This window comes from Hippichthys cyanospilos, chromosome 15 (assembly GCF_059441005.1).
Source record: "Hippichthys cyanospilos isolate Australia breed blue-spotted pipefish chromosome 15, RoL_Hcya_1.0, whole genome shotgun sequence".
In the NCBI taxonomy this organism is placed as follows: Eukaryota; Metazoa; Chordata; class Actinopteri; order Syngnathiformes; family Syngnathidae; genus Hippichthys; species Hippichthys cyanospilos.
In genome coordinates this window covers 3,097,956-3,122,763 of record NC_142383.1, presented here as the reverse complement: position 1 = coordinate 3,122,763, position 24,808 = coordinate 3,097,956, and the positions used below count along the sequence as shown (strand labels likewise).

At 37.7% G+C, this 24,808-nt stretch overlaps 2 protein-coding genes across 2 annotated transcripts; one reads left to right on the top strand and one right to left on the bottom strand.

The window, feature by feature from the left end:
- Positions 1-162: 162 nt before the first annotated feature.
- Positions 163-13,583, bottom strand: dcp2 (decapping mRNA 2). The gene is made up of 11 exons (XM_088434947.1): positions 12,942-13,583; positions 8,936-9,087; positions 7,152-7,279; positions 6,970-7,068; positions 6,718-6,870; positions 6,539-6,651; positions 5,825-5,929; positions 4,865-4,964; positions 3,664-3,768; positions 3,375-3,426; positions 163-1,315 (listed from the first exon to the last, which is right to left on the bottom strand). The coding sequence occupies exons 1-11, from the start codon at positions 13,007-13,009 to the stop codon at positions 1,182-1,184; spliced, it is 1,209 nt and encodes a 402-aa protein (XP_088291073.1). The 5' UTR covers positions 13,010-13,583; the 3' UTR covers positions 163-1,181.
- A 682-nt stretch (positions 13,584-14,265) lies between these two features.
- Positions 14,266-24,442, top strand: reep5 (receptor accessory protein 5). The gene is made up of 5 exons (XM_088434946.1): positions 14,266-14,489; positions 14,699-14,792; positions 21,554-21,692; positions 23,696-23,864; positions 24,210-24,442. The coding sequence occupies exons 1-5, from the start codon at positions 14,372-14,374 to the stop codon at positions 24,257-24,259; spliced, it is 570 nt and encodes a 189-aa protein (XP_088291072.1). The 5' UTR covers positions 14,266-14,371; the 3' UTR covers positions 24,260-24,442.
- The last annotated feature ends 366 nt before the right edge of the window (positions 24,443-24,808 follow it).

The following is a 24,808-nucleotide window of genomic DNA, read 5'->3' as shown; positions in this document are numbered from 1 at the left end:
CACATTTAGTTCATCTTATTCAACCATACATCAATTTCTCCATCCATCAATCCAGAAACTCCATCATGACAATCTGGTGCTTTAAAATGCCTGGGCAGTCATAGCTTTGAATTGCCTTTATGCAGTACTTTCTGATAAACAAAAAAACATACAAACCACAACTTGGAGAACCTTACTTTATTAATATTTTACATTTGTGAAGTCAAACCACACAAGATCGGTTTAACCGTAGCTTAACATATCACCATATTTACAAGTAGCAATCAACACAGTAACTTTCAAACAGATCCCGCATCTCAATTCAGATGCAATCATTTCACATGAATGCAAAAACATATGAGTTTTTTTTTAAGCAATGACTTTGTTTTAGGTGAAAGCAAGGAAATCATTGTTTTGTTTTGTTTTTTTGAAGAGGTCATATTTTCAATACATGTCATTTGATTATAGAGGTCTATTTGGGGCATCTTTTCTTTTTCCTTTAATCTTAAACTGCAACAAACAGCTAACAAATCGGAATACATGAGTTTTGCCGTATAGAACAGACATACATTTCCAAACAAGCAAGTACCAGTAGTACACATTTCAGTGAAATGATAAAATGTGGAGGTCTGTGTTTACAAATATTAAAAAGAACACATTTTACAAAACAAATGGGGTAGCAAAATAATTGAGACATAATGTAAAAAAAACAAGTGCAACCAAAGCAAAATAATATAATTTCTGTTAGAAAACAGCAAACATGTCAGGAAAGTTATAAACTGGGTTACTAACTTAGGATACAGATAATTTACTGTGTCTTTAAATTCCTATTGTTAATTTTTTTTTTTATTGGTAACCATGACTCCCGATACAACATGGTTTGTTACATCTTTCAAAAAACAAACAAAAAAAAAACCAAATGCACTTTGTTTCACTAATTTACATTACAATCTAGATTATTTATAAAACCTTAAGTTATTTTGTAGTCAAGCCAATAACATAGAGGCATCAAAAAAGAACTGCAACTAGACTAGAGCCATATAATTAAAACAAGAATAGATGACCCTGGCAGGTCATAGACACCACTGTAGTCAAAAGTTCCTTAGACCAGATGCAATGCAATGTAAAACTGTCAGCAAACAGGAAGGGCAAATTTCTTTGTGACAGGTTAAAGAACTTCTTAGAGGCCATCATCCACTATGTCAGAAGTCAAAACATCTCATAATGGCATCTTTGTCAAATTTAAAACTAAGGAAAGCTCTGGATGACAGGAAGTGCTCCAAGTCTTTTTGATGGGCAGTCTGTTGACCATTAAGAGAGCTGCATGGAGTCCCACCTGAAGAAAGAAACACTCATTTGCTGTGTTGCAAGAAATACACTCACACGAGGAATCTTTTCATGCAAGCCATACCACTTAACAAATAGTTAAAAAAAAAAAAAGAATAAGATAATGACGTTTTCAATACTTTATTTTAGAATATATATACAGGAGGCCCACGGGTTACAACGGTCCCGACTTACGATGTTTCGAGGTTACAAACGCACCCCATGGAAATTTAAAAAATAATATTAAGCGTCATTCCGTTGTACGCCGTTAGCATCATAAGCGACGTAAACAAATGCAAACTAGTTTCTAGCGCGCAGCGGATGAATACTGTGGCATTACGAAGGGGCGTGTAGTGGAGGGATGCTACTTCCCCTTCTATAAGGCAACGCCACACCCCAAAATGGCCAACATGCCAAGGACTCCATTGACCAGCATGCATCACAGACTCAATCGGTGCAGCTGCTTAAGTCATCTGATAAAAGCAGGCCTGGCTGATTGAGAGAAGAAAAGAAAGAAGACTAGGCAGCTGAGGAGGAGACAAGAGACACTCTAGAGTATAGACAGAAACGAAAGAACTACTGAAGCCAAAGCCAGAAAGAAGTTACAACAGACTTTATTTGGATTTTGACAGTGTTGAATTAGATGTATTTGAACTTTGTGAGTCAGTACTTTTGGAGCCAGTGAACAGACTTTATTTCAAGTTTTTGCATTCTGATCATCTATTTTCTTGCTTTTATTTGGAATTTGTGAGGGAAAGATTTTGAACACCGAGAACAATCCTGATTATTTCTATTACAGTGGTCCCTCCTACTTCGCGGTCTCAGATATTGCGGTCTCAGTACTTTGCGGGTTTTTCCAGGAAAAATTAAAAATATTTCAAAATAAAAAATAACTTAAAAAATGCGCAAAAATGATCGTTTCTTTGAACCTTTCGCCCTATGTTATGGCTCCAAAGCGTAAGGCATATTCTTCTGATGGTAGTGCATCAAAAAAAAAAAAAAGAAACTCCATCACCATGGAAATGAAATTAGATATTATTAAGCGGTCTAAAAACTGTGAAACGCCAACAAACTTTGGCTGATCTGCCCCAGTTTCTCCAGAATCTTCTGGGTAAGGTTAAGGACTTTTTTTTTTAAACAATCTAAGTAATCTATTTTGTATGGTGTTCCAACTTATACTGAAAATCGGGTTACATCACGTCTCAAGAACAGGTCAACGTCGTAAGTTGAGGACCCCTGTACAGAGATCCCTTGCTACTTCAAGCCTCGCCTATTGCGCACTCAGTGCATCGCAATTTTATTTTTTTATGTTTTTTAAATAAAGCTATATTGCTGAGAGACTCGCTATAAAGGTTTCTTGCATGACAGACTGACAGGGTAACTACAAATACACTTGTCACGGACACTCCTCGGACGTCAAAATACTGCAGTACACATATTTAGTTATCTTAAATTTTTAAACCTCATACAGTAACAGTACAGTAAGTTTAAACTGCTGTAGCCTCATAAAGAGCCTCGGTCATATAAGCGGCGCCCGGAAGTCTAATTAAAGTGAAGCCTCGTAGCAAACATGATAATAATGACAGTATCCACTTGAAATTCCAATTTATTATAAAAGAAATCTAGGTAAATATCAGATTTGCAAAGCTGTGCATTTCTCCATTCCTGTATGTGCCTCTAAAGCGCGCGTGTGTGTTTGTGACTTTGAGGAGCGCTGCTCTCGGCACGACTACGAGACACGTGATCGGCACCCGGCATGACCATGGAAGTTGGGGCGGGAGTAGATTACAACTCCTGCTCTCATTGGTCAGTGGCAGGAGAATAGGGAAGATGCACTAAAGCAGTGGCTTGGTTTTAAGCAAAAGTGCCGTCTTCCAAACAAGATTGTGTATTAGGGCTGTTAGATTGTTCTGACTCCACGTTAAGATTGAGCGTGGGAGTTCTGCTGTGCATTACACCTGCTGTGAGGTGACGATCTTTTCGAAGAAAAAAAAAACAAAGATTTGCTTTCACTGTGTTGGACTGAAGAGAGCAAGAATAAGATGTTCACATGATCACACAAAACATACCTTTCTCAAATATGTCTTGTAGTCTTCTAGGTTGGAGCCGTTTGTCTTCCTTCTGTATGTGTAGTAAATTAAATGAAAGTTAAAAATGCAAATGAGGTCAAACCAGAGTTGAATATTAAATTTCGAAAGAAGTCTACTCGATGGCCATATTACAGAAACCACATTTTTGGGGAGGGGGGATTACAAATATAAGGTTTGAAAATTTGGAGCCACCCTTGTCAACTTTAATGTGAAAACAGAAAATCTCAAAATTTGGGAATAAAAGGTTTTGTTTTCGGCTTGTACTCACTGTTAATATTTGGACCTGGTGGCTGCTGAATCCATTTTCATAGAATCCTTTCTTTAGATAAGATGATTCTTGACATTTCTTCCCATTCCCTTTGAAGTGTTGGCTCTACACAGAAAGACCAAAATTATTCAGCAACAACAAAGGAATTTTGAGCCAAATGCTTTGGTGTGATTACCACAAAATTTTAATGTAAAAGCTGAAAGGATGCACTCCCGGTTGCCCATTTTTACCAGTGTTTAGAATTTATTTGTATTTAACAGCAATCATTGTGTACGTTGTCTTGATTGAACAATCTAAATACATATTCACTTTATCAAGTTTACTTGATAAATATATAAACAATAATGAAAAATACTGCAAACAGAATTAACTTAAGAAATACAGATACAGTGGACCCCCGTGTTACAACGTCCCTGATTTATGTTATTTTCATGTTGTGATGTGGAATGCTGAGTTTTTTCATCCCCTCTTTATGAAATTTTCCTGGTTATGCGACCAAAACAACTGTCATGACCCTAGGGGCTTGGCTGTAAATGTGTTTTTTGCTTACATCTGCTGGCATTTTTAGGTCATTGCACTTATTTACTATTGCCGTCTAACTGCTTCGATGCAACGCATGACTACAATGCTGGTCTGCTATTGGTCGGCGTCTCCTCACGGAGACACTGGTTTGCTATTGGTCAGCCTCACTTGTTTCAAAAATGGCTGAATGGTAAAGCTTTGTTGTGAGTGGTTACAAAACCGTATTTATAGTGCAGTTTACTGCTTAATTCAAAGTTGAAAGGGTTAGCCATGGCTCCCAAGATTGCGAGTGATGTTAAAGAGAGAAGTAAGAAGAAATGGAAATTATATGGAAATGGTGCTGGAGATAATCCTCATTAGAGAATATGGGGAGAACAAGCGTCAGTCAAAGGTAAATAAATCCTTTCTAGATTTTTTATTTATGATGTTTTCTGATTGTATATTATATGATGTATATTATATATATGTAGCACTTACTATACTTTTTTGGTACTATTTTTTAATATGTATGTACAATTTTGATGTTTTTACCTGTGGTTCTAAACGCATTAGCTATTTAACATAAGTTTGGATTGCCCGTCATACGACCAATTCGCCTTATGACCCCAGCAGCGGAACGGATTAATGTTGTAACACTGGGCCCACTGCATCTGTGTCAAGGTCACTTGTCTTTTCAAACCTGGTTCAGATCATACTGGCTCAGCTCCTTCATCTGCTTGTGTTTGGTATAAGCATCTCCAGGAAATACTTCAATACAAGTGAGATGCCGTAATTTTGACCTAAGAGAAACAGAATGACAATACTGCATCATGGAAAAACAATACTACATCGTGGAAAAACAATGAAAAGTAGGATTTATATTGTTGGGCCTGATATTCAACTGATGGTGATACCTTAGTCTACTCCCAGGTATTACTTTTACACATAAACAATCACGGCATACAGTATATTAGGGGTGTCACACATACAACCTGTGGGACACACTCGGCCCGCAAAATAATATCAAGAATCATTAAAAAATGAAAAGGACCAAACTCATTAGTTCGCTGCCCGTAATACTATAATGCCCTTCTTCGCACTTTACTGCACTCCTTGCCAAAAAGTTGTGCTACCAGATTTTGATTGGGGCACTTTCCTTCCTCTGGATCTTTGTGTTTGATTGTATCAATTTATTTTTTGTTTTTATTATGTGTTCTATACAAATTGTGAATTTTATCAACAAATGGAAAAAAAAAGATAATATATGTTTTCCATTCATTTTGTGAAATTGAAGGAACAATGGCAGATCGGGATGCACAGGGGACCAAAAAGGACGTTACTTTACTTCATTTATCTTTATTTTATTTTACTTTCAACAATATATTTTAAATTGACCCTCGCTATTTGCAGAGAAATTGGGACCAGCCCGATGCGCATAACAAAACTCTACATATAAATGACAGTATTCAAGATATAAAGTATGATATTACCTGCCCTTGAGCATAGCTTTTCCTCCTTGAGGCCCCTGAGCTAAAATCAGTTTGACACCCATGCAGTTTGTTGTTTAATTCAATCATCATGACTTGATGTGACATGTGAATGCTATCTGATGCCACACTCATAAATGAGCACCCAGTTGTGACGGATGAGCTGCATTTACCGTGCATTGTCTGAGGTTTTCCCTGGAGTGGTTCCATTGCTGGCAAATTCCTCATCGCTATCTGAAGGTTCACCTTTCAACCTGCTGATCCATTCTCTGAGTGGCCTGCACCAGGGAAGCAGCAAATGTGCAATCAATAGCCAAAACTTCAGAGACAAGATTTGATGACTAAATTAAAGTATACATAATAAGAAATTTGCAGCACACAGAAAAAAAAAACAGCTCTGAGAAAAGCCAGATTGGTTGCACTCACTTAAAATATTCCAATATTTTTAAGATAACTTTAATCAGAGAAGTGTTTGATGAATTTAGTTTCCAAATGTATAGTTTGGGTGTAATAATACAACTTTTAAATTCAGCACAGTTTGATTAAGACATTTGCAGAGACAACAAGAGCTTGGTTTTTGTAAATAAATGCAATAGTTTTGTTTCATGCAAAAAAAGTTCAATGAATAAAAGTAGGGAAGGCATTTCTCTATGAGAATGATCTTTTCAGTTATTTCCCAATTGAGTTCAACAAGACACAATAGAATAGAAGCTGATGTAGTTTATTTGTTGCAAAAAATACCTACTACCTTGATTTTATTAGCCTGGAACAAACGTGAAAGGCAGAACATCTAAATAAATCACTTTCTAGGCAAGCAACTTCACATTTAACTGCACAATCTGTAGTAGTAGTTTTAACATCAAAATGACTCCACCTCCATACACTACCTTATAAATGGAATGGCCATGAAAAACCTATTGGGGGCAAGTCCAAGTTTCGACTTTGGGGTCATGTCGTTCCTGTGACATGGCAGCTCCTCAATCGGGAACCAATCAATATTCTAAAAGAAAATACAGCATATAATCAAAAAACAATATCCTACACTGACAGAAAAAAAAAATCATACCCTGATTTCCTTTCTTGTTTTGGGATAAAATTTTGTATCCTTGGATACTCCGGGTATGATATAGAGCCGCACAAGTTGGTCAGTGATTTTCTGCTCTATGTACACATCTTTATCAATGCGATTCTTAATGTCAAAGCCTGTTTCTTCTAACACCTAGGGAGAAAAATACAGCATATGATGTGAGCTAAGAAGACATTTGTTTGTGCTGACGGTGGTTCAGCAGTCGATACAGGCAAAGAAATAATGACTTACTTCACGAACGGCACAATCATGAGGCGCTTCATCCTCATTTACTTTCCCTTTGGGAAAGCCCCAGCCAGACTTGGCAAGGTAGCCCTGAACAAGCAATGCCTGAGCAAAAAAAAGTTTAACCCCATCTTGCAGTCCAACAAAAACAGAGGAAGAGAAAAGATTATTGTATGTATAAAACTCACCTTTTCTAACGACTCATCAAGAATGATTGCTCCATAGGTAGGAACACCCATCTTGTATTCCTTCCATTGTTCGAGGACCTTCTGCACATCTTCTCCATGGGGCAACAGGAAGGGACAGTGTTGGAAAAGTTTGTCGCTGTCAAGAAAAGCTTTCTTTGGATATTACAAATGCATGTCTGTAAATGACTTCCATTTATCCAACTGCACACTTTCTTAACTCATTCAATGCCAGGGACGTATTTTCATGTTTTTTTTTAAGATTCCAGACATTCAATCCCAGATGGAATCTTAAAAAAAAAAAAAAAAACCATGAAAATACGAAAATATGCCCATAGCATTGAATGAGTTAAATGTCTGGGCTTGAATGTCTGGACTCTTAAAAAAAAAACAAGTCCTTGGCATTGAATGAGTTAATTGTTCATGATACACTGTGTATAGTGCCTTGCACTATCCCCTTTGATTTTGACACATTGCCACATTTTAAAATTCAATAATAATTTGAATTTTGGAGTGAAGAATCAACAGTAAGTGTGACATAATCATAAAGTGAACCAAATTTGCATGATATTGTCAAAGAAATCATACATTAAGTTGTCATTATTATGTGTTTATTTCCTGTCTAGAATACCACATATTGCAATCCATCTGTGCAGTCCTTGTCCAGCTCACCCCATTCCTTAGATAGAGCTGTTGACGCAGAAAAGTCTGAATTGGAACTTTCTCCCCGCTGTTGGATTAGATAGCGGCGCCTGGCTATCTGCGGTTGGGCTTTTTGTTATGTCTTATATTGTGCAATGCTTTGCTGAATGGAATAAATAAAGTGAACGGGATCAGAAGCTTGCTTAACAGGTGGAGGAGCAAACATGACAGTGTGAACTCAGTTGTCCCTCGCGAGCTAGAAAATTCAATCTTGGTTGGTCTGAGTTTACTATTTTACAGTCCAGTTTGGGCTTGTTTTCGTCTTATTTATAGATTTCTCTGACAGATATATACATTTTTAACAAAATAAATTCTGATAAAAGGCATATGGAACAGTTGTTTTTCAAAACAACTGTATTATATCGAAGTATTTTGATTTATGGCATTCTTGTATGTATTTTTTTTCAATAAAAAAAAAACAAAAACAGAATATTACCAAGCACCGTTGTTTTCCCATTAAATTTCACATCACAGCTTTACTTTAAAGCATTGTCTTCTTCTTTTTCCCTTCAGAGGTCACCACAGCGTATCAACTGCCTCCATCTAACTAAGAAGTGTCTCCTCGTCCTCTTCTCTCACTTCTTTCATGTGCGCTTTCACTACAGCTATAGACCTTCTCTTTGGTCTTCCGCTAGACCTCCTGTCTGGCAATTCAAAATTCAGCATCCTTCTACCTATATATTCGTATTCCTATATCTCATCTCTTGACATGTTCGAACCATCTCAGTCTGGCCTTTCTGACTTTATCTCCCAAAACTCTAACAGGTGTTGTCCCTCTGATGTATTCATTCCTGACCCTTATCTATCTTGGTCACTCCCAAAGAGAACCTCAGAATCTTCATCTCTATCTCCAGTTCTGCCTCCTGTCCTTTCCTCAAAGGCACAGTCTCCAGGCTTCACAATATCACTGGTCTCAACACAGTCTTGTACACCTTTCCTTATTTTTTAGCTGAAATGTAAGCATATTAATGTTAATTTCATCCACAGTGCTTCATTAAATTTAAAAAAAAGCTATTGCAGAGCACTACATCAAGTGGTACTGGCAAAGTACAACTGGCAATGTCACGAAACAGGAGAAAGGATATCAGCTTTGGCAAAGTCTCTGATCCCACAATGAGGAGCGGCTGGGGTGTTAGGCATGCAGAAATCCAGGTAAAACCAGTGAGCCAACTCAATCTGGAAGCATACCCGGATAGCGTTGTCCCTTTCCTCACTGGGGATGTGTAGGATGAATCGACTGTACAAAAACAGGACATAGATTATTAGTGGAAAAGAAATACATGTCTGTTATATGGCCAAATGTATTCTGTCACCTACCTTAACTTGTAAGTAAACATGGGTTTATATTATATGGAAAAAAAAAAAAAAAATATATATATATATGCACATACACACACACACACACACACACACACACACACAGTGGACCCCCAGGTTACGGCGTCCCTGCCTTACATTTTTTTCACATTACGATGTGGAATACTTAATTTTTTCGTCCCTCTTTAAGGCATCCATCCTGCTTTACGATTAACATCAACAACTGTACCTGACCTGTGGAGTTGGTTGTGTTTGTTGTTTTGCCTCCCTCTAGAGGCGTTTTTAGGTGATTGCTCTTATTTTCTGTTGACGTCAAACTGCCTCCGCTGAGATGCGCCACTGCAATGTTGATCTGCTATTGGTTGGCGTCTTGACTCCCTAAGATACTGCTTTACTATTGGTCAGCGTGATGGGGTCACGAAGATGCTGATCTGTAATTGGTTGGCGCACAAATGCACGAAGATGGCTGCCTAAAGACTTGATCTCTTGTGAGGGTGCTTTTAATATCGTATTTATTATGTATTTTAGTGCTTACTTAATTCAAACTTGAATTGGTTGTTCATGAGTCCCAAGATTGCGATTGATGTTAAAGCGAGAAGTAAGAAGATGATTTATATGGAAACAAAGCTGGATATGATCAAGAAATACAAAGAAAGCTAATATAGCCTAGCCTAGGCTACCCTTATTAGGGAATATGGCCATAACAAGCGTCACTCAAAGGTAAATAAATCTTTTATATATTTTTTATTCATGGTGTAATTTAACTGTGTGCATGTAGATTATATGTAAGTAGCACTTATTATACTATTTTGGTATCAATTTTTAATATGTATGTCCAATTTTTATGTTTTTACCTGGGGTTTTTCACGCATTAGCTAATTAACATAGGTTTGGATTGCCCGCCGTACGGCAAATTTACATTACGATTCCAACCGCGGATTGGATTAATCTTGAAAAACGGGGGCCCACTGGCCTGACAGCAGGGGTCCTTTTTAATGAAAAATATATTTTTGTGTTAACATTTCGTTTTATAGTAATTGTGAATGTATTCACGACTCTTTTAATAAAGCAATAAATTCAACCAGTTTAATATATTTTTTGAAATGTAATTGATCCACGTAATCCATGTCATCATCAAAGAGCTTGATTATATAGTCACTAAATATTTGGCACCAACTTCTTTGGGGGAAATTGACTCAGTTTGTTATGAGGAGGCATGCAATTTGCATTTTTTTTTTTTGCAAACCTCAGTATGGCTGAAAAGTAACAAATATACTTGTCAAATTCAATACAGTATGTTGGTGAATAAAAAGGACACATGCTTATCCTAAATGATTTTATTTTGGTTCCGCAAAAACCCATTTTTGGAAATCAAATTTTCCAAGGAGCCCCATTTCAAATGGTTGTTTGTATGCTGTAGAGCCCATTTGCGTCAAATATAAAGCAAGCTAGACTTTTGCTGCTACAGCTAAAACAAGCCCGCACCAAAAGTCTAGCTTGCTTTATATTTTGACACGCCGGCACGCATTTTGTAGCATTTTATACACGGAGCGGCTTTTCCCCACAGTCAGACAATATTCTCCCATACTATGTGGCAGTAAATGGATTCTACAGCATACAAACAATCATTTGAAATTGGGCTCCTTGGAAAATTTGATTTCCAAAAATGGGTCCCAGAGAACTTCTGCTCTAGAGCAAGGTTGTTCAAAGTTGGTCCTTGAGGGCCGGTATCCTGCAAGTTTTCCAGGTTTCTTTCCCAACACACCTGATCGAAATGCTCAGTTCATCAACAAGCTCAGCAGGTGCCTGATAACGATCATGATCATTTTAATCAGCTATGGAAAGAAAAAAAACCTGGGCCTTTTGCCACCGATGATCTTCCAAAAAGACAGTTTCAAGTTCAAAATGATCAAAGAACACAGCAGCACAAGTCCTGATGATAACCAGAAGATGAAAGGCAACACAATATATCAATTTTTAAACCTCTGCGTTGACTCCTTGTGTGGTTCTGGCTTAAATTTAAGGTTCTTTTGTTGAATTTTAAGAATCTTAATGGTGTTGGTACACTAGAATCCCCCATAAGATCCACGTGTGTTTTGCCTTTGAATATTCATATTTAGCATTAAGGGACAATGTGTAAGATTTAGATCGTTTTTCATTACGGACAGCTGGAGGTGCTGCAGGTGCTGCATTTACCATTGTCCATAGGTATGACAAACATGGCCGCCTCTGGAGAAGTGCCACCCCCCATGTAATATAATGATAACTAGACCTATGATTATATTTAAAACATACTGTTGGTCATTAAGAACACATTCATTTGCAAATCTTTGAAATTTACAATCATTTAATTTATTCCTATTTAATGAAAACAGTCTAAATCTTACACACAGTCCCTTTAATGAATGATGGTAATATTTAACAAACGTGAAATCTTATTTTTTTATGCAAAAATTTTTTAAGTGCTGTTTGTGTTTTACATCTACGTTTAACTTTTTACTATTTTTGTGGTTGTACTGTAGGTGTGTTATTGATGTTTTAAATTATTCTACGCTTCGTTATCTTTCAGTATTGCCCTGGAAGGAGATCTCTTAATGGTGTTTTAAATTATTCTAGATTTGTTATTTTGCAGTACTGCCTTGGAACTATGAAAGAATGCAATCCTTTTTCATGGAGTCCTCATTGAAGTGTGTATCTTCTTTTAAGTCACTGCACTGGGGCTTCAGTCTCCAGTGGCTGTCGCCTTTCTGTATATGGAAACGGCTCCTTAAGGTGGTGTTTCCTCACTTAGGTTCTCTATGCCCAGCCATAGGTCATTAATGATCATTCACAATTTAAGTTTATATTATTAGCACCTGTTTGTGTGTGATATATTTACTGTCAATTAGAATGATTTGCAAGATCTGGGAAAGAATATGTGTAGTAAGTAATAACTGGCATGCAAAAGTAATCATACCCCTTGAACATTTCCCAATATTATCATATTACAATCATTTACAAATTTTGGACTGGAAGGAAAATCATATTTTTTTCCTCCCTTCTCTAAAACTCTGCTGAGAAAAATAAGAAATGCTGTAAATGTATTCAGCATCTTAAGTCAATGCTTTGTAGAAAAACCCTACATTGTACATTTCAAGACTTAAATGTTAGCCCATTCGTCTTCAAACAATAGCATTTTCAAATAGCAATACTCAAGTCTTGCCACAGATTGTCAATAGGATTTAAACCTGGACTTTGAGGAGGACCTATTGCCACATTATTATTGCCACATTAATATTTATTGATTTACACTGATTCATTGAAGCTCTATGTACAGTATGTTTGGATGTCTGGAAGGCGAATTGCTTTGGTCCAATTTTTCCACGTATTGGATCCATCTAACTTTCAATTAATATACCAGCTTACTTGTTGGTGCTGAAGAAAAATAATCTAAGTCCCAAATTTTACAGTGGGGTAATGTTCAAGCAAAGTGACGATGCAGTAGCTACGTGTTTTGTGGATTGGGTCAAAAACCTTTAATCTGTTCAATCCCAAAAGAAGTATTTACACGGCTTTACCGTCCAGGCACTCAATCACAAGTACTTATGTAAAGTTTTTTTTTTTTTTCCTTTTTCTTTTTTATACAATTTTGTGTAAAGGATGGTCTGGAAATAGCTGGTACGACAAGCCAGCAATGTGATCGATGGACAGATACACAGTTACGAGGACTTTAAAATGCGTTTTTTAATCAAATTCAATAATACAGCCCCGCAATAAGAAAGAACATCCGATTACCTGCACAGGTCATCCAATAAACCAGAGGGGATCTCCGCTCTTTTTGTTTCCATGTTGGTCGAAAACATTGAAGCTGTAGCGTAAAACGAACAGAACAAAAGCCATAGGCGGGCCAACCAACAACCACGTGTCTCCGCTTACATCTTCATTACCCACAGGAGCCCTCACCCGACTCCACAGTCGACAGAAACTTGTAAATATTGGTTACGAACTTCTCACACTATTCTCGCAAATGCTACAAAAAAACAGGAAGTAAAGCATCCAATCAGGAAATAGCGCGAGTTATTTCTTTGAATATTATTGGTTTGTTGTGATGCTCGTCAAAACTAGAGCGATGTCCACATATCAAGTTAGTTAGACGTTCGTAAAGAAAAAAAAAACAAGTTTGAATTATGTTATCCGATCCATTTCTCCGCCTCATTCTATAAATATGAAACATTTTTTTTAATTTTAATTTTAAATAATTAAAATGCAAACGCGTATACTTTGCGAGAAGTATATAGTGATGAATAGTCATTACTTTGACGACTGAGACTGGTTGGTTGGTCTGACACACATTATAACAATTCAATATGGTATACACTTTTAAAAATATCAGACATAAACGTAAACTCTACAAAGACGTTTTGTGATTCGGAACTAAAAGTGATGCTCAGTCAACTTTTTTTCTGCTACTACCTGAACATTAATGTGTAGCCTTGGCTTTTAACCAAAGAAAATGGTCAAGATAGCAGTCGCAAACGTGTACCAGCGTTCATCTGAATGATGCAATTTAACGTTGATCAATGTGATAGTTGTGTGTCCTGAATAGCAATGTCATCGCAGCCAAAAATGAAAAAGGAAAAGGCGTGGTTAATTGTAGTATTCCCTGATCTTTGACTTGCAGGAATAATTCAGCAAATAAATCGTGTTGTTGAGACTTTTTGAATTGCGCATCATGGCATACAGAAAAGCTCTATGTCCAACATCAAAGCATAATTTTCTTTGCTGAACTGATAGGACTTTTGCTAACACTAAGAGAATGTAACCAACCCTATAAAAGTGAATGCCATAAAGCCAACACAAGTTTTCTGATCAAATACATCAGGTTAAATGTGTTTGTTAGATTTTATGTAATGGTTGTATACTTCCAATTAAGACTACTAGAACGAAATGCCAACCGGAGAACAACTTTCCACAAGGCAAATAAATAATATAAATAATTAATGTAGTATTTACCAACCCAGTGCCTCCTTGAAATTATTTTCAGGGCATTAAACCACATATCTGAAACAAATTTAAACTTTTATTGTGAAGGTAATTACCGGAAGTGTTTGTTATTTTTCCCATCCACCTTGATGCTTTGTAACTAACGGGAGTGTTCGGTTTCACGAGTGTCGCAGTTTCCCATACAACTTCCTAATTCATCCTTGTTCGGTAAAGGAGCAACAATGGCACAGGCGCTCAAAGAAAGGTTCGAGAAGTTCCTCCACGAGAAGAACCTCTTAACTGATGCCCTTGCTAAAGTCGAAGCAAAGACAGGAGTCAGCAGGACGTATATCGCTCTCGGTGAGTGTTGTCAGCCAGATGGAATGGAAAAAGACTGCATTGGCGAGCCAGCGCGACAACAGAGCTGTTGTTGGGTTTAGATGCCCTCTGGCAATGATCGCATATGTTTGAATGTGTTGAAATGATTTCAAATTAAAGAAATTTGAAGCATAATATTGATTATATGTTGAAGGTGATTGGTGTTAATCAGCTGTGCTCTTTTGTTCCAGCCATCGTTGGCATCATCGCAGTGTACTTGGTCATTGGTTATGGAGCCTCCTTGCTATGTAACCTCATCGGTTTTCTTTACCCAGCCTACATATCGTAAGTGAACCGGCCAATATCAAGGAGGGGCCACACCCACTAACAGACGCACACATAACCTCTGTTCTAAAGTTAACATCACTGGCGTACGTTTTTATGATTGTAATGTACTCGAATATCATGTCTATACCTAACACATCAGAATAGCGTGAACACGCTTTTTCCATCTCTTCGGTTATCATCGATTTTGAATGCGCACTATTATGACATAATCCACATGTCTTGTGACTCACAATTTGCCAGATATCCTTTCACAATTGCGCCCTCGATATGTTTTGACAAGAAACTGCTTATGAAACTTACGTAACAATATTTTCGTCAACATTATGTGTATAGTTACATTTCTGTTAATTCGACAGTTTTGTGATCACTACAAATTTCCATTTGATATTATTGAAAAGGTTCTTCACGTTACAATAATGTATCACTTTGGATTGGCGTTTTTCTGGACAGTCAAAAAGTGCTTTAGAGTGGATGCATTATTCATGCACTCACGCATTAATGTGCCAGTGGTGGTAAATTAGTACAGTAAATAGCCACAGCTGCCCTGGGGCAGGCTGATGGAAGCATGGCTGCCATTTTGTGCCTATGGCAACAAAACAACTGAAGGTAGGGTGTCTTGCCTTAGACACCTCAGCACACGACTAGGACAGAACAGAATTTGAACAGCTGACCGTTCAATTACTGGATGGCCTTTTTTGCCTCCTGAGCCACGGCTACCCGACATCTGTGTTTCTTCCTCCTCATCCAAACACTACATCCTCGGTGATACCTGGATTATGAATTAGGCAGCAAAATCCATCCATTTTTGTCCATCTCGGTGAGCAAGCATCTTGCCACTTCAAAAACGACAACAATGGAACAATTGATAATGACCACAGCTCATCAATGCTCAGGTAATGACCAGTAATGGCTCACCTATTTTCTTTTATTTTTTTAAGTTTGATTATGTGATGTTTGCATTTTGAGCTCTGATTGGTTGTTACTTGAGCCCTTAGCAGCTGTGATGTTATTTTCAGACAACAGCAAGTGGCAAAATGGTCACCCTTTAAGATGCATACAAATGTGTGGATTTTGCTGGTCATTTCATATTCCACAAACACATTACTATTCAGAAAATTGTTGAAATAGTGGGGCTGCAGAATTGACTGAATCTCATCTTTGTGATGTTTTCATATTTTCTTGTTCATATCCGTAAGTTATATATTTGTCGTGGGTATAACGAGTCAGACCTGTGTGTATCTTGTAGTGAGTGGTTGAGCAAGTGAGAGAGAGATAGATATCGTGCAGACTGCAGGCTCCACTCTTACTCGCCGTGCAAGAGCCATTAGCCCAAACCTTGTAGCAGCCTCATGGTTTGCAACCGGATCTGCCACCAAGAATCACTTTCTTCTTAAAAGCTACTGTAATATTCCTGTGTGTGAACAATGCTGTACTGCTGGACGTTGGTTTAGTCTGCTCGCTTCTTTTATTGAAAATAATGGGGTAACAACCTCAGCTAACACGAGCTGCTGTTAGCTGTAACTTAGGCACTGGCTGCTAACGGCCACCTGACGTACGTCACGAGCTCATCCCGCTATAGTAATTATTGTGAGTAAGAATACATCGGCACAGCAAAACTGAGCTTATGTGGCTGCGATCTTCCTTGAATTTCATTTCATTGGGGATATATGTCTTATATTTGGGGAATTATGGTATTTAACTGAGCTAATTTACTTGATAATTTCTTTTTGCACTACACTCATGTCTCTTTAACTGCAGCATTCCTAGCTGCTCGTTCCTCAAAGTTGATTTCATACCACTATATTAAGGAAGATCTCAATTGTCTTAATTGTGCAAAGAGGTGCCTGGTTCACAAATCCAGGAGCTACTCCTGGCTAGCTTGAATTAAGGAACATTTGGTATATCCTCTGTGGAAGTCTTGTAGCGTCTTAATAGTGACATAGGAAGACAGTGTGTACCAACTATATTGTAAATTATGCCTGACTTCAAATTAAAGTTTTAAGCCATGTTTGTGGCTTCTCTTGATATTTAAGTTTGAATATTGGACTTTTGCTGAGTGCATATTCAGTATTTGAGCCCATAAAAAGAGTGCAACATGGTCACTCTAAACCATTTCTTTCTAAGGCTTAATTAAGCTGCTACTTCTGAAATGCATAATTTGACCACATGAAGAAAACAATTTAACATTTTGGTGATTCTTCATGGTTTTAATTGCATGCGTTAAACATAATGCATAAGCAACATAAGGTTACATTTATACTGTATTTCAAGCTGTTCTAAATTGGCCCTACGCACATGGGGGGGCCTTGGGACAGACCAATGTGCTCGTCTTTGCCTTTTGCAAAGTGGTGAAGCAGTCTTTATGCTTTGACTTTATTATAATACCACTTGAAACATAGAGCATGAAGTGGACATTTGTGGTGATGGTAATAATTTTGAGACAGTATTTGCGACAGTGACACGGGTCAGTGCTCAAATGACAATGTCAAGGCGCTATCGTCTCATTTTGCCAAAACAATTCTACCGCTTTACTCCTCAGTCCTTTGTCAATGTCCTCACTTCTCAATGGAAATTCTGGTGAGTGTACCAACATCTTAAGAGAGGAGCAAGGGCCTTGAAACATGCAATTAAAGACATGAGATGGGCCTATCAGTTGCTTATAAGTCAGTCTCCTGCACGGGTTGACACTTCCATTTAGGAAGGAAAGGCATCCCTAAATTAAATTTTCTAAGCTATGTCAAAGCGACCTCTCAATAATTCCAAACATTGCTTTTTAATTTAGGCTTGCTCCAGCCTGTACATTGAAAGTGTTGAGCAACATTGTGTACACATAGGCATTTCACTTCATTGAACAATGACCGTGGATCATACGACAAACAATGAAGTCCCAGATGTGATCATCATCATTATGAGGTGGAAAAAAAGTTCTGAAGATGTTACACATTGTAATGCATTATTGACACTTTACATGACTCAGAAAACAAAACATAAAAAATTGGGTAGGAAACTCCCCACTTCTTAATCCTATTGAGATCTTGTTGCCAATACAAAAGAAGCTCTTGGACACAGCAAAATTTACAGTTTGACAAACTTCCGAGCCTTGATTAAGCAATACAGTAGCTAGACAATTGTTTGGTTGTGGCTTTGCTCCATCAGACATTTACTTTTATTTTATGACAAAAACTTTCAGTTTTTGTCATTTTTCTTGCATTGTTTCTTCTTTAATGTCAGACCACTCAAAAATAGCTATTTTATTTTATTTGTAGTTTCTGTTAGAGGGATGGCATGACTGTGAGGATAAATGTGAAGTGTTTGTCACACTAGTTTTGAAATCAAAGGTCGGAAAAAAATGTTCAAAAGACATTTTTTAAAAGTTGAAAACAACTTGCAAGTTTGGTATTTTAGCCAGAAACTTGAAGTCAAATCATCATTTCACGGGCCACATATAATGATGTGGTGGGCCGGCTCTGGCCCCCAGTTCTTAAGTTTGACACCTCTGCGTTAGATCAGGGTTTCTCAAACTTTTTCGCCGCTCACTGGGCCTTGTCTCAGGGATTTTTCCACGACCCAGCTGCTGGAATAAGTCAGAACCCCAATCTTCTAAATATTATACTCTACTCATATCTATTGCAGATTAACGTCACTATTTTTATTTATATTTTTACTCTGAACAGTCAGAATAGACAAAAAAAGTTCAATCGCTACTGTGTGGATCTGTTTCTGACTTTATAATAGGGATTGGAACCCTCACAATAAATGCCAGGTTGAATTTGCAGAAATTTTGAAAAAGGGTCAACACTGCGAATCCCATAATGTTGCTTGAAGCTGCACTTGTCAATAACAGCCTTCGACACTCATGAAATACTTACTATACTATATATACATATCATATAGTAACATCTGACAAAAAGATCTAAAAGCACTGAAGCAGCAAACTTTGTGAAAAGCAAAACTGTCATTCTCAAACGCTTTGGCCACGACTGTCAATTTGGATATTCTAACCCGTAATTTAAAGTTTTGCGCAAGCTAGTATTATTCCACACAAGTTGAGGACTTTCACAAGACACCAGTTTAATCCAATAACGAGAAAATAAGATTCTTTAAAATGCTATAGATGTGGGGTGAGCGGCGTCTGCAAAATGAATTCTAATAATATCTATGTTCAGATAATCTTATGTTTACGTGAAAGTAAACCTTTTTGGAACACGGCGTGGGAGTATTTGCACAAGCAAAAGTTAACCCATGCAAATTAAGGTGCTGTCCCCTAATTATTTTCTGTAATCAAGCTATTGCAATTCCTGTCTTTTATGCAACAAGAGAGTGAAATAAAGTGACAAAAATATCAAAGGTACAAAGATATTATTAAGTGGATTGCATTAGGTTAGTTTTATATTACACAACGTAACTTGTTTGGTTCGTGTGGTGGCGCAAAAAAGACGAAACGCAGAAAACAATGCTCACACAAAAAAAGCTTTATTCATGTTGCAAGCAAATAATTAAATTATCATGATATTGAGCACACACACAAATTAGCAATTGGATTATTTAGCAAAATCATGCAGCCTTAATCTTTACTAGTCAACAGTATAATTGTTCTGTGGGTGTTACTCAGGATGGTTGGATGGGGCAGTAGGTTTTGTTGATTTGACTAAATGTGGTCTATCACCATCTTTGTGTGTGTGTGTTTGTACTTGTTTGGGTGTGACACAGGATCTGACTCCACCCTCACTATTGGTGTTTTGACACAGTTGAAAGATCATCCTAGAAGGCATTAGCTTCTCAACATTTACAATCTTGTCAACCCTGTTGGATTATGTACTCGGTGTGCATTTGCTAAAATGGTTTTAACACACATCTGAGAAAAACAGTAAAAACCCATTCATCCATCCTCCTGCTGTAACGCAAATTTAAGACAGACTAGCGGTAATGTTCATGCTATTGTGTTAACTTGCTAATCACAGTTACATTTTGAGAGTTGCAGTAACATTGATGTCACTTCATTTGTGACCTGAACAGGGAATCAATGTTACTGCAGCACTCAACATCTTGAAATCTATACAAACAATCTGTGTAATGGGGGGGGGGGGACTTAAACCCTTCACTACACACTGCACTTTTTTTTTCTTTTTTTTTTTTTTTAATAAAACTTATGGCATATATTACTTGTTTATAAGTCGGGGATACTTGGAAAATTAGTTTAAAAAATTCCCGCTTCCATAGATTAGATTACAAACCCTGGGAGTTTTGTCCCATCTGTGTTTTATAATAATATAGATTACAGGCCCTGGGAATTTTGTCCCATCTGTATTTTATAATAATAATAATAAATAACAATAACAATAATAGAAACATGCCAGAGAAGTGAAAATGATCCCTAAATGCCTACAATACATAGTAATCAGTGTAATCTGTCGTAACACACTTATATAGCACATATTATCAATGTATTTCCGCAGTACGAGATGGTTAATTGAGTAGAAATTGTACAAGGCAAGCTACCTAGTTGACAGTGGGCCCAGCACTGGTTTGTTGTGTGTAGAAAAATTGCTGAATGCAACTATAATCTGTAGATAGGTGTGTAATGAACCACTGGGATGCCGTTTCATTTTACGCACAGGGATGCATTATCCCAACGGCATTGAAAGGGTTACTACTGTCATTGCTGCCTAAAAAGTGCCTTACATGTGGTAAATTTGGTCATGCAATTACTGTAATTCCCCAAACGTGATGCACTTTTTTTTTTTTACCCAAAACGAAAGCCAAAAGTGTGGGTGAGTCCTCTAAACAGTAACTTAAATATTAAAAAAAAAAAAAAAAAAATCGACATCATTCAAGAAAGATTGATCCGTCAGCCACATAAGTCGAGTTTTGATGCACCGATGTGTATTTTTATATGGGCCGTCTTAGCATGATGGGACGAGCTAGAGGAGGGGCGTATCAGTTGGGCGGTAGCATCAAGTGCCTGTTGCCGCTAACAGCACGCTGTGTGTTAGTTGAGGCATTATTTTCAACAATAACTAATGTGCGAGTCCCGACATATGACCAATTCGCTTTACGACCCCAACCGTGGAACGGATTAATCTCGTAACACGGGGGCCCAATGTACGCTTAACCTAATGCTCAGCAAATATACAGTATAACTTACAGATATGAACACAAGAAAACATGAAGAGTTTGCTAGAAATGAGATTTATTCTGTTTTGCTATAGTTTTGACATTGTTGCTAAAGTGTTGGTGTGTCTTGAGATTTATTCTGTTTTGCTATAGTTTTGACATTGTTGCTAAAGTGTTGGTGTGTCTTATGCACAGTCACATAGACAATACCAGAATTTGACCCCAAAATTAAGGGAGCGTCTTATAAACAGGTGTGTCCTATATTTGGGGAATTACAGCACATACGCCATTAAGGCAAGTTAACATAAGCTGATAAACGAAACAATATACAACAGTGGCGAGTTTCATATCAAATCGAAAGCCAAAAAATAAAAAATCTGTCTTTCGATGTGTTTTAAAGGTGAACAAAGAGGGTGTTTGTCTGATTTAACGAAGGTCATTCCAAAGGGAAGGGCTGGCCACTCAAATGTCAATATAACAAGTTAATAAAATTAAATACAATTTTGATAAATACCGGCACATGGAGTGTTCCACTCCAAATCCAGCATCCCGAGACTGTCTACGCGTGCGTGTGCCTGTCTGCGTGTGTGAGTGAGAGAGATAAAACATGTTTAAGTCTTAATGTTTTGATGTCTTCTTTGCAGCATCAAGGCCATAGAAAGTGCAACCAAAGATGATGATACTAAATGGCTGACCTACTGGGTGGTGTATGGCGTCTTCAGTGTGGCCGAATTCTTTGCAGACATCTTTCTCTCCTGGTTTCCATTTTACTACATCGGAAAGGTACTCTAAATTTATGGGCATTTGTTCATTTGGTTTTGCAATGTGTTGTTCTTAGATTTTAAAGCCATACACAAATGAGCAGTGATTGTCCTTTATTCAATTAGATAGTTGGTAGTGATGGCTGAGCTTGATGGAACCATGTGGCCAAGTATGGAGTAAGATCGCTGTCAATAAGTATTCGCGTTAAACAATTTGTATGAGTACGACTCTAAATCGTGTTTACGAATTGAACATTTTCAATACAACTCTCATTTGCACGACCATGACCACACGAGACACCACTTGACATCTTTGCATCCATCTCTCCTTTGGATTCGTGGATCTGACTGATTCTTTGCATTCACGCCAAGCTAGCAGGCAGAGTCGGTGGATCTGCAAGTCATTCGTACCATGCATGCGTAAAGCAGAGAAAAAATGGCTGAATTGAACGCAAACGGAATGCCAAATGGAAGCTTTCAATAGCTCATCAGGCTTCAATCTTAAGGATAATGTATGCAAATGTATTTTTAGTAATGCTCAAATGACACTTTTGTGGGACATCTTGGGCCAATTTATTGCAAAACTGTCATTTTGGAAAGCTTCTGTAACACCTAGTGACCTCTGATGGCAGAAAACTGCAAACACTGCAGTTGATTTGGAAAAACGCTAATCTTTGAATTGCTCACACGAACGCTGAAGTAGAATCCTTTTACAAAATAAAGACGAATTAACTACAATTTTCTGATTGTTGTGGGTGTGTGGCAGTTAATATCTTAGAAATACTTTGTGACGGACCAATTTCTAATTTATATGAATGAGTTTAAGCGGCTCTGGAAAATGGATGGAAGGATGGATGGATGATTTTCAAACAATATTTCAAACAACACTGGTTATTCTGTCCTCCCTAGATGTTAGGATGGCTTTTATCAAGGTAGACAGACAGCGTGAACAGCACAGGTGCGCACTCCCGAGAATTCCGCGTTCCATTCCTTTAAAAGCCTGCAATTGCGCTTTCTTGCCTTTAGATGTCATTGTTTCCCACAGGTTTATGACAAAAGTCTATGTTTTTCTCGCTAGCTGTCAAATGAGACCCATTTTGTAAAATCCAATCTGCAAAATTGAAATAAATTGAGTTTGAAATCACACACAATGACATTTACTTCATTCTCACTTAAGGTGATGCTGGCCATGTTTGGCAATCTCCCATCAGCACCAGAGTAAAATGGCGTTGAATTTCTCACCTGATTCTTAATCAACACCTTGCTAGCTTTCAAATGAGACCCTTTTTGTAAAATCAGAATTGCGAAAACTGAAATAAATTGAGTTTGAAATTAAACAAAATTACATTACCCCTTTCTCACTAAAAATGATGCTTTGACATCTTTGACAGCTTCCCATCAGCACCAGCGTAAAATGGCGTTGGGTTTCTCACATGATTCACGTACTACACCTTGCTAGCTGTCAACTGAATTCATATAGTCGGGGTTAGGATAGCTGTCAAAAAGATGTACGCGAGACTGAGGGCGGCGCAGATCGACTGACTTTGCCTGATAGCTTGGCATGACCTCATCTTAATTTGCATACCCAGATCAAGGAATCCAAAGGAGAGCTGGATGCAAAGACGCAAAGTGATGTCTGGTGTGGTCAGAGTCGTGCAAACGAGAGTTGTATTGAAAGCACCTTGCACTCGCAAGTTTTTAGTTGGTACACTCAACACAATTTAGAGTCGTACTCATACGAAAACACTTCAAACTCCACACAATTTTGAGTCATACTCATACAAATTGTTAAACACGCATACGTCTCTCTTACAGCCATCTTACTCCATAGCGTAAAATAACCAAGGCCAAATAACAGGGAACATGTAGAGCTCCACCAAGGCTGTTCCCACATTTTGACACTTCAGTACTGTAATTTCAATATTAAAAGTGATGTGGCTTAGTAACACGTTAGAAAGATGGAGTAGTTTGTTGTAGTTTCATGTCCCGGGCGGTTAAGTGATTCAGTCCTTTTCTTGCCGCCAGTGTGCCTTCCTGGTCTGGTGCATGGCTCCGACTCCTTCCAACGGCTCGGTGCAGATTTACAACCGCATCATCCGCCCCTTCTTCCTCAAGAATGAATCCAAGATTGATGATGCAGTTAAGAACATAAAGGATAAGGCATCGGAAGCTGCTGACAAGTTCAAGGATGAGGGTGAGTAAGAGTGCTCTGACTCCACATCTAAACACACATTCGTTCATCATGACGAAACTAGGAGGGGAAGAGGAATCATATAGACTTGATATTTCAAATTCTGTAGGCCACAATGATTTTTTTTCACTTTTTTTTTTTAATCTCACAGTAAGCATTTATCAATTGCAAACCGTGTTTTATTAGGCGGCTCTGTGAAGCGGTGGTTAGCACGTTCGCCTCACAGTTCAGGGGCCCGAGTTCAAATCCACCTCGCTCCGGCCCTACTGTGCATGTGTGTGTGTGTTTCATTGATCTGTGTCTCCTTAGTCATTGTGAACGCGCGTATGTTTGTGTGTACACCCACAGCCAAGAAAGCAACTGCCAACATCATGTTTGAGGAGAAGAAGAGCTCCTAATCAGGACCTCCACACGGGATCGTCTGTGCAGCTGTTCCAGAAAATAATGTTGCCTTGTATTTAATGGATTATCTGTCTGCTATGTTACGTCAAAGCCATTTCCCTGGTCAGTTCACTTGTTTGACAGGTAACTGTACATTGCCCTGATCCTGAATGAACTGAATAAACGCCTAAATGGTCAAATGGGTGTGTGTGTGTGTGTGTGTGTTTTTGCCACAACAGAGCACCTAATCTATTTATTTTAATATAAGGGATTTTTTTAATATATATATTCTATCACTTCGATCAATGGTGTCAAACTCCTTTTTATCGTGGGCCACTTGTAATTCTACTTTATGTATACATATATATAAATATGTATACATATACATATGTATACAGTATATATATTTTTCTTTTTTTTGCATACCATTTAGTAATATTAGTTTGTTGAAGTCAAAAATTAAAATGGCCAATATACACTTCCTAAACTGCAGAAAAATATCATGCTCAAATTTGATGTGTGAAAAGAATGATGGTATGATTTTATTTACTCCAAATTTTAATGCC

Bases quoted from the DNA above. Each gene is read 5' to 3' on its own strand.
- dcp2 (XM_088434947.1), bottom strand. From the start codon at position 13,009: ATGTTTTCGACCAACATGGAAACAAAAAGAGCGGAGATCCCCTCTGGT. The intron at 6,871-6,969 runs GTAAGTCATTAT...TTTTCTCCCTAG, and splicing joins ATGATTGTGCCGTTCGTGAA to GTGTTAGAAGAAACAGGCTT. The intron at 5,930-6,538 runs GTAGTGTATGGA...TCCCTGGTGCAG, and splicing joins ATGGCCATTCCATTTATAAG to GCCACTCAGAGAATGGATCA.
- reep5 (XM_088434946.1), top strand. From the start codon at position 14,372: ATGGCACAGGCGCTCAAAGAAAGGTTCGAGAAGTTCCTCCACGAGAAG. The intron at 14,793-21,553 runs GTAAGTGAACCG...TCTTCTTTGCAG, and splicing joins CTTTACCCAGCCTACATATC to CATCAAGGCCATAGAAAGTG. The intron at 21,693-23,695 runs GTACTCTAAATT...TCTTGCCGCCAG, and splicing joins CATTTTACTACATCGGAAAG to TGTGCCTTCCTGGTCTGGTG.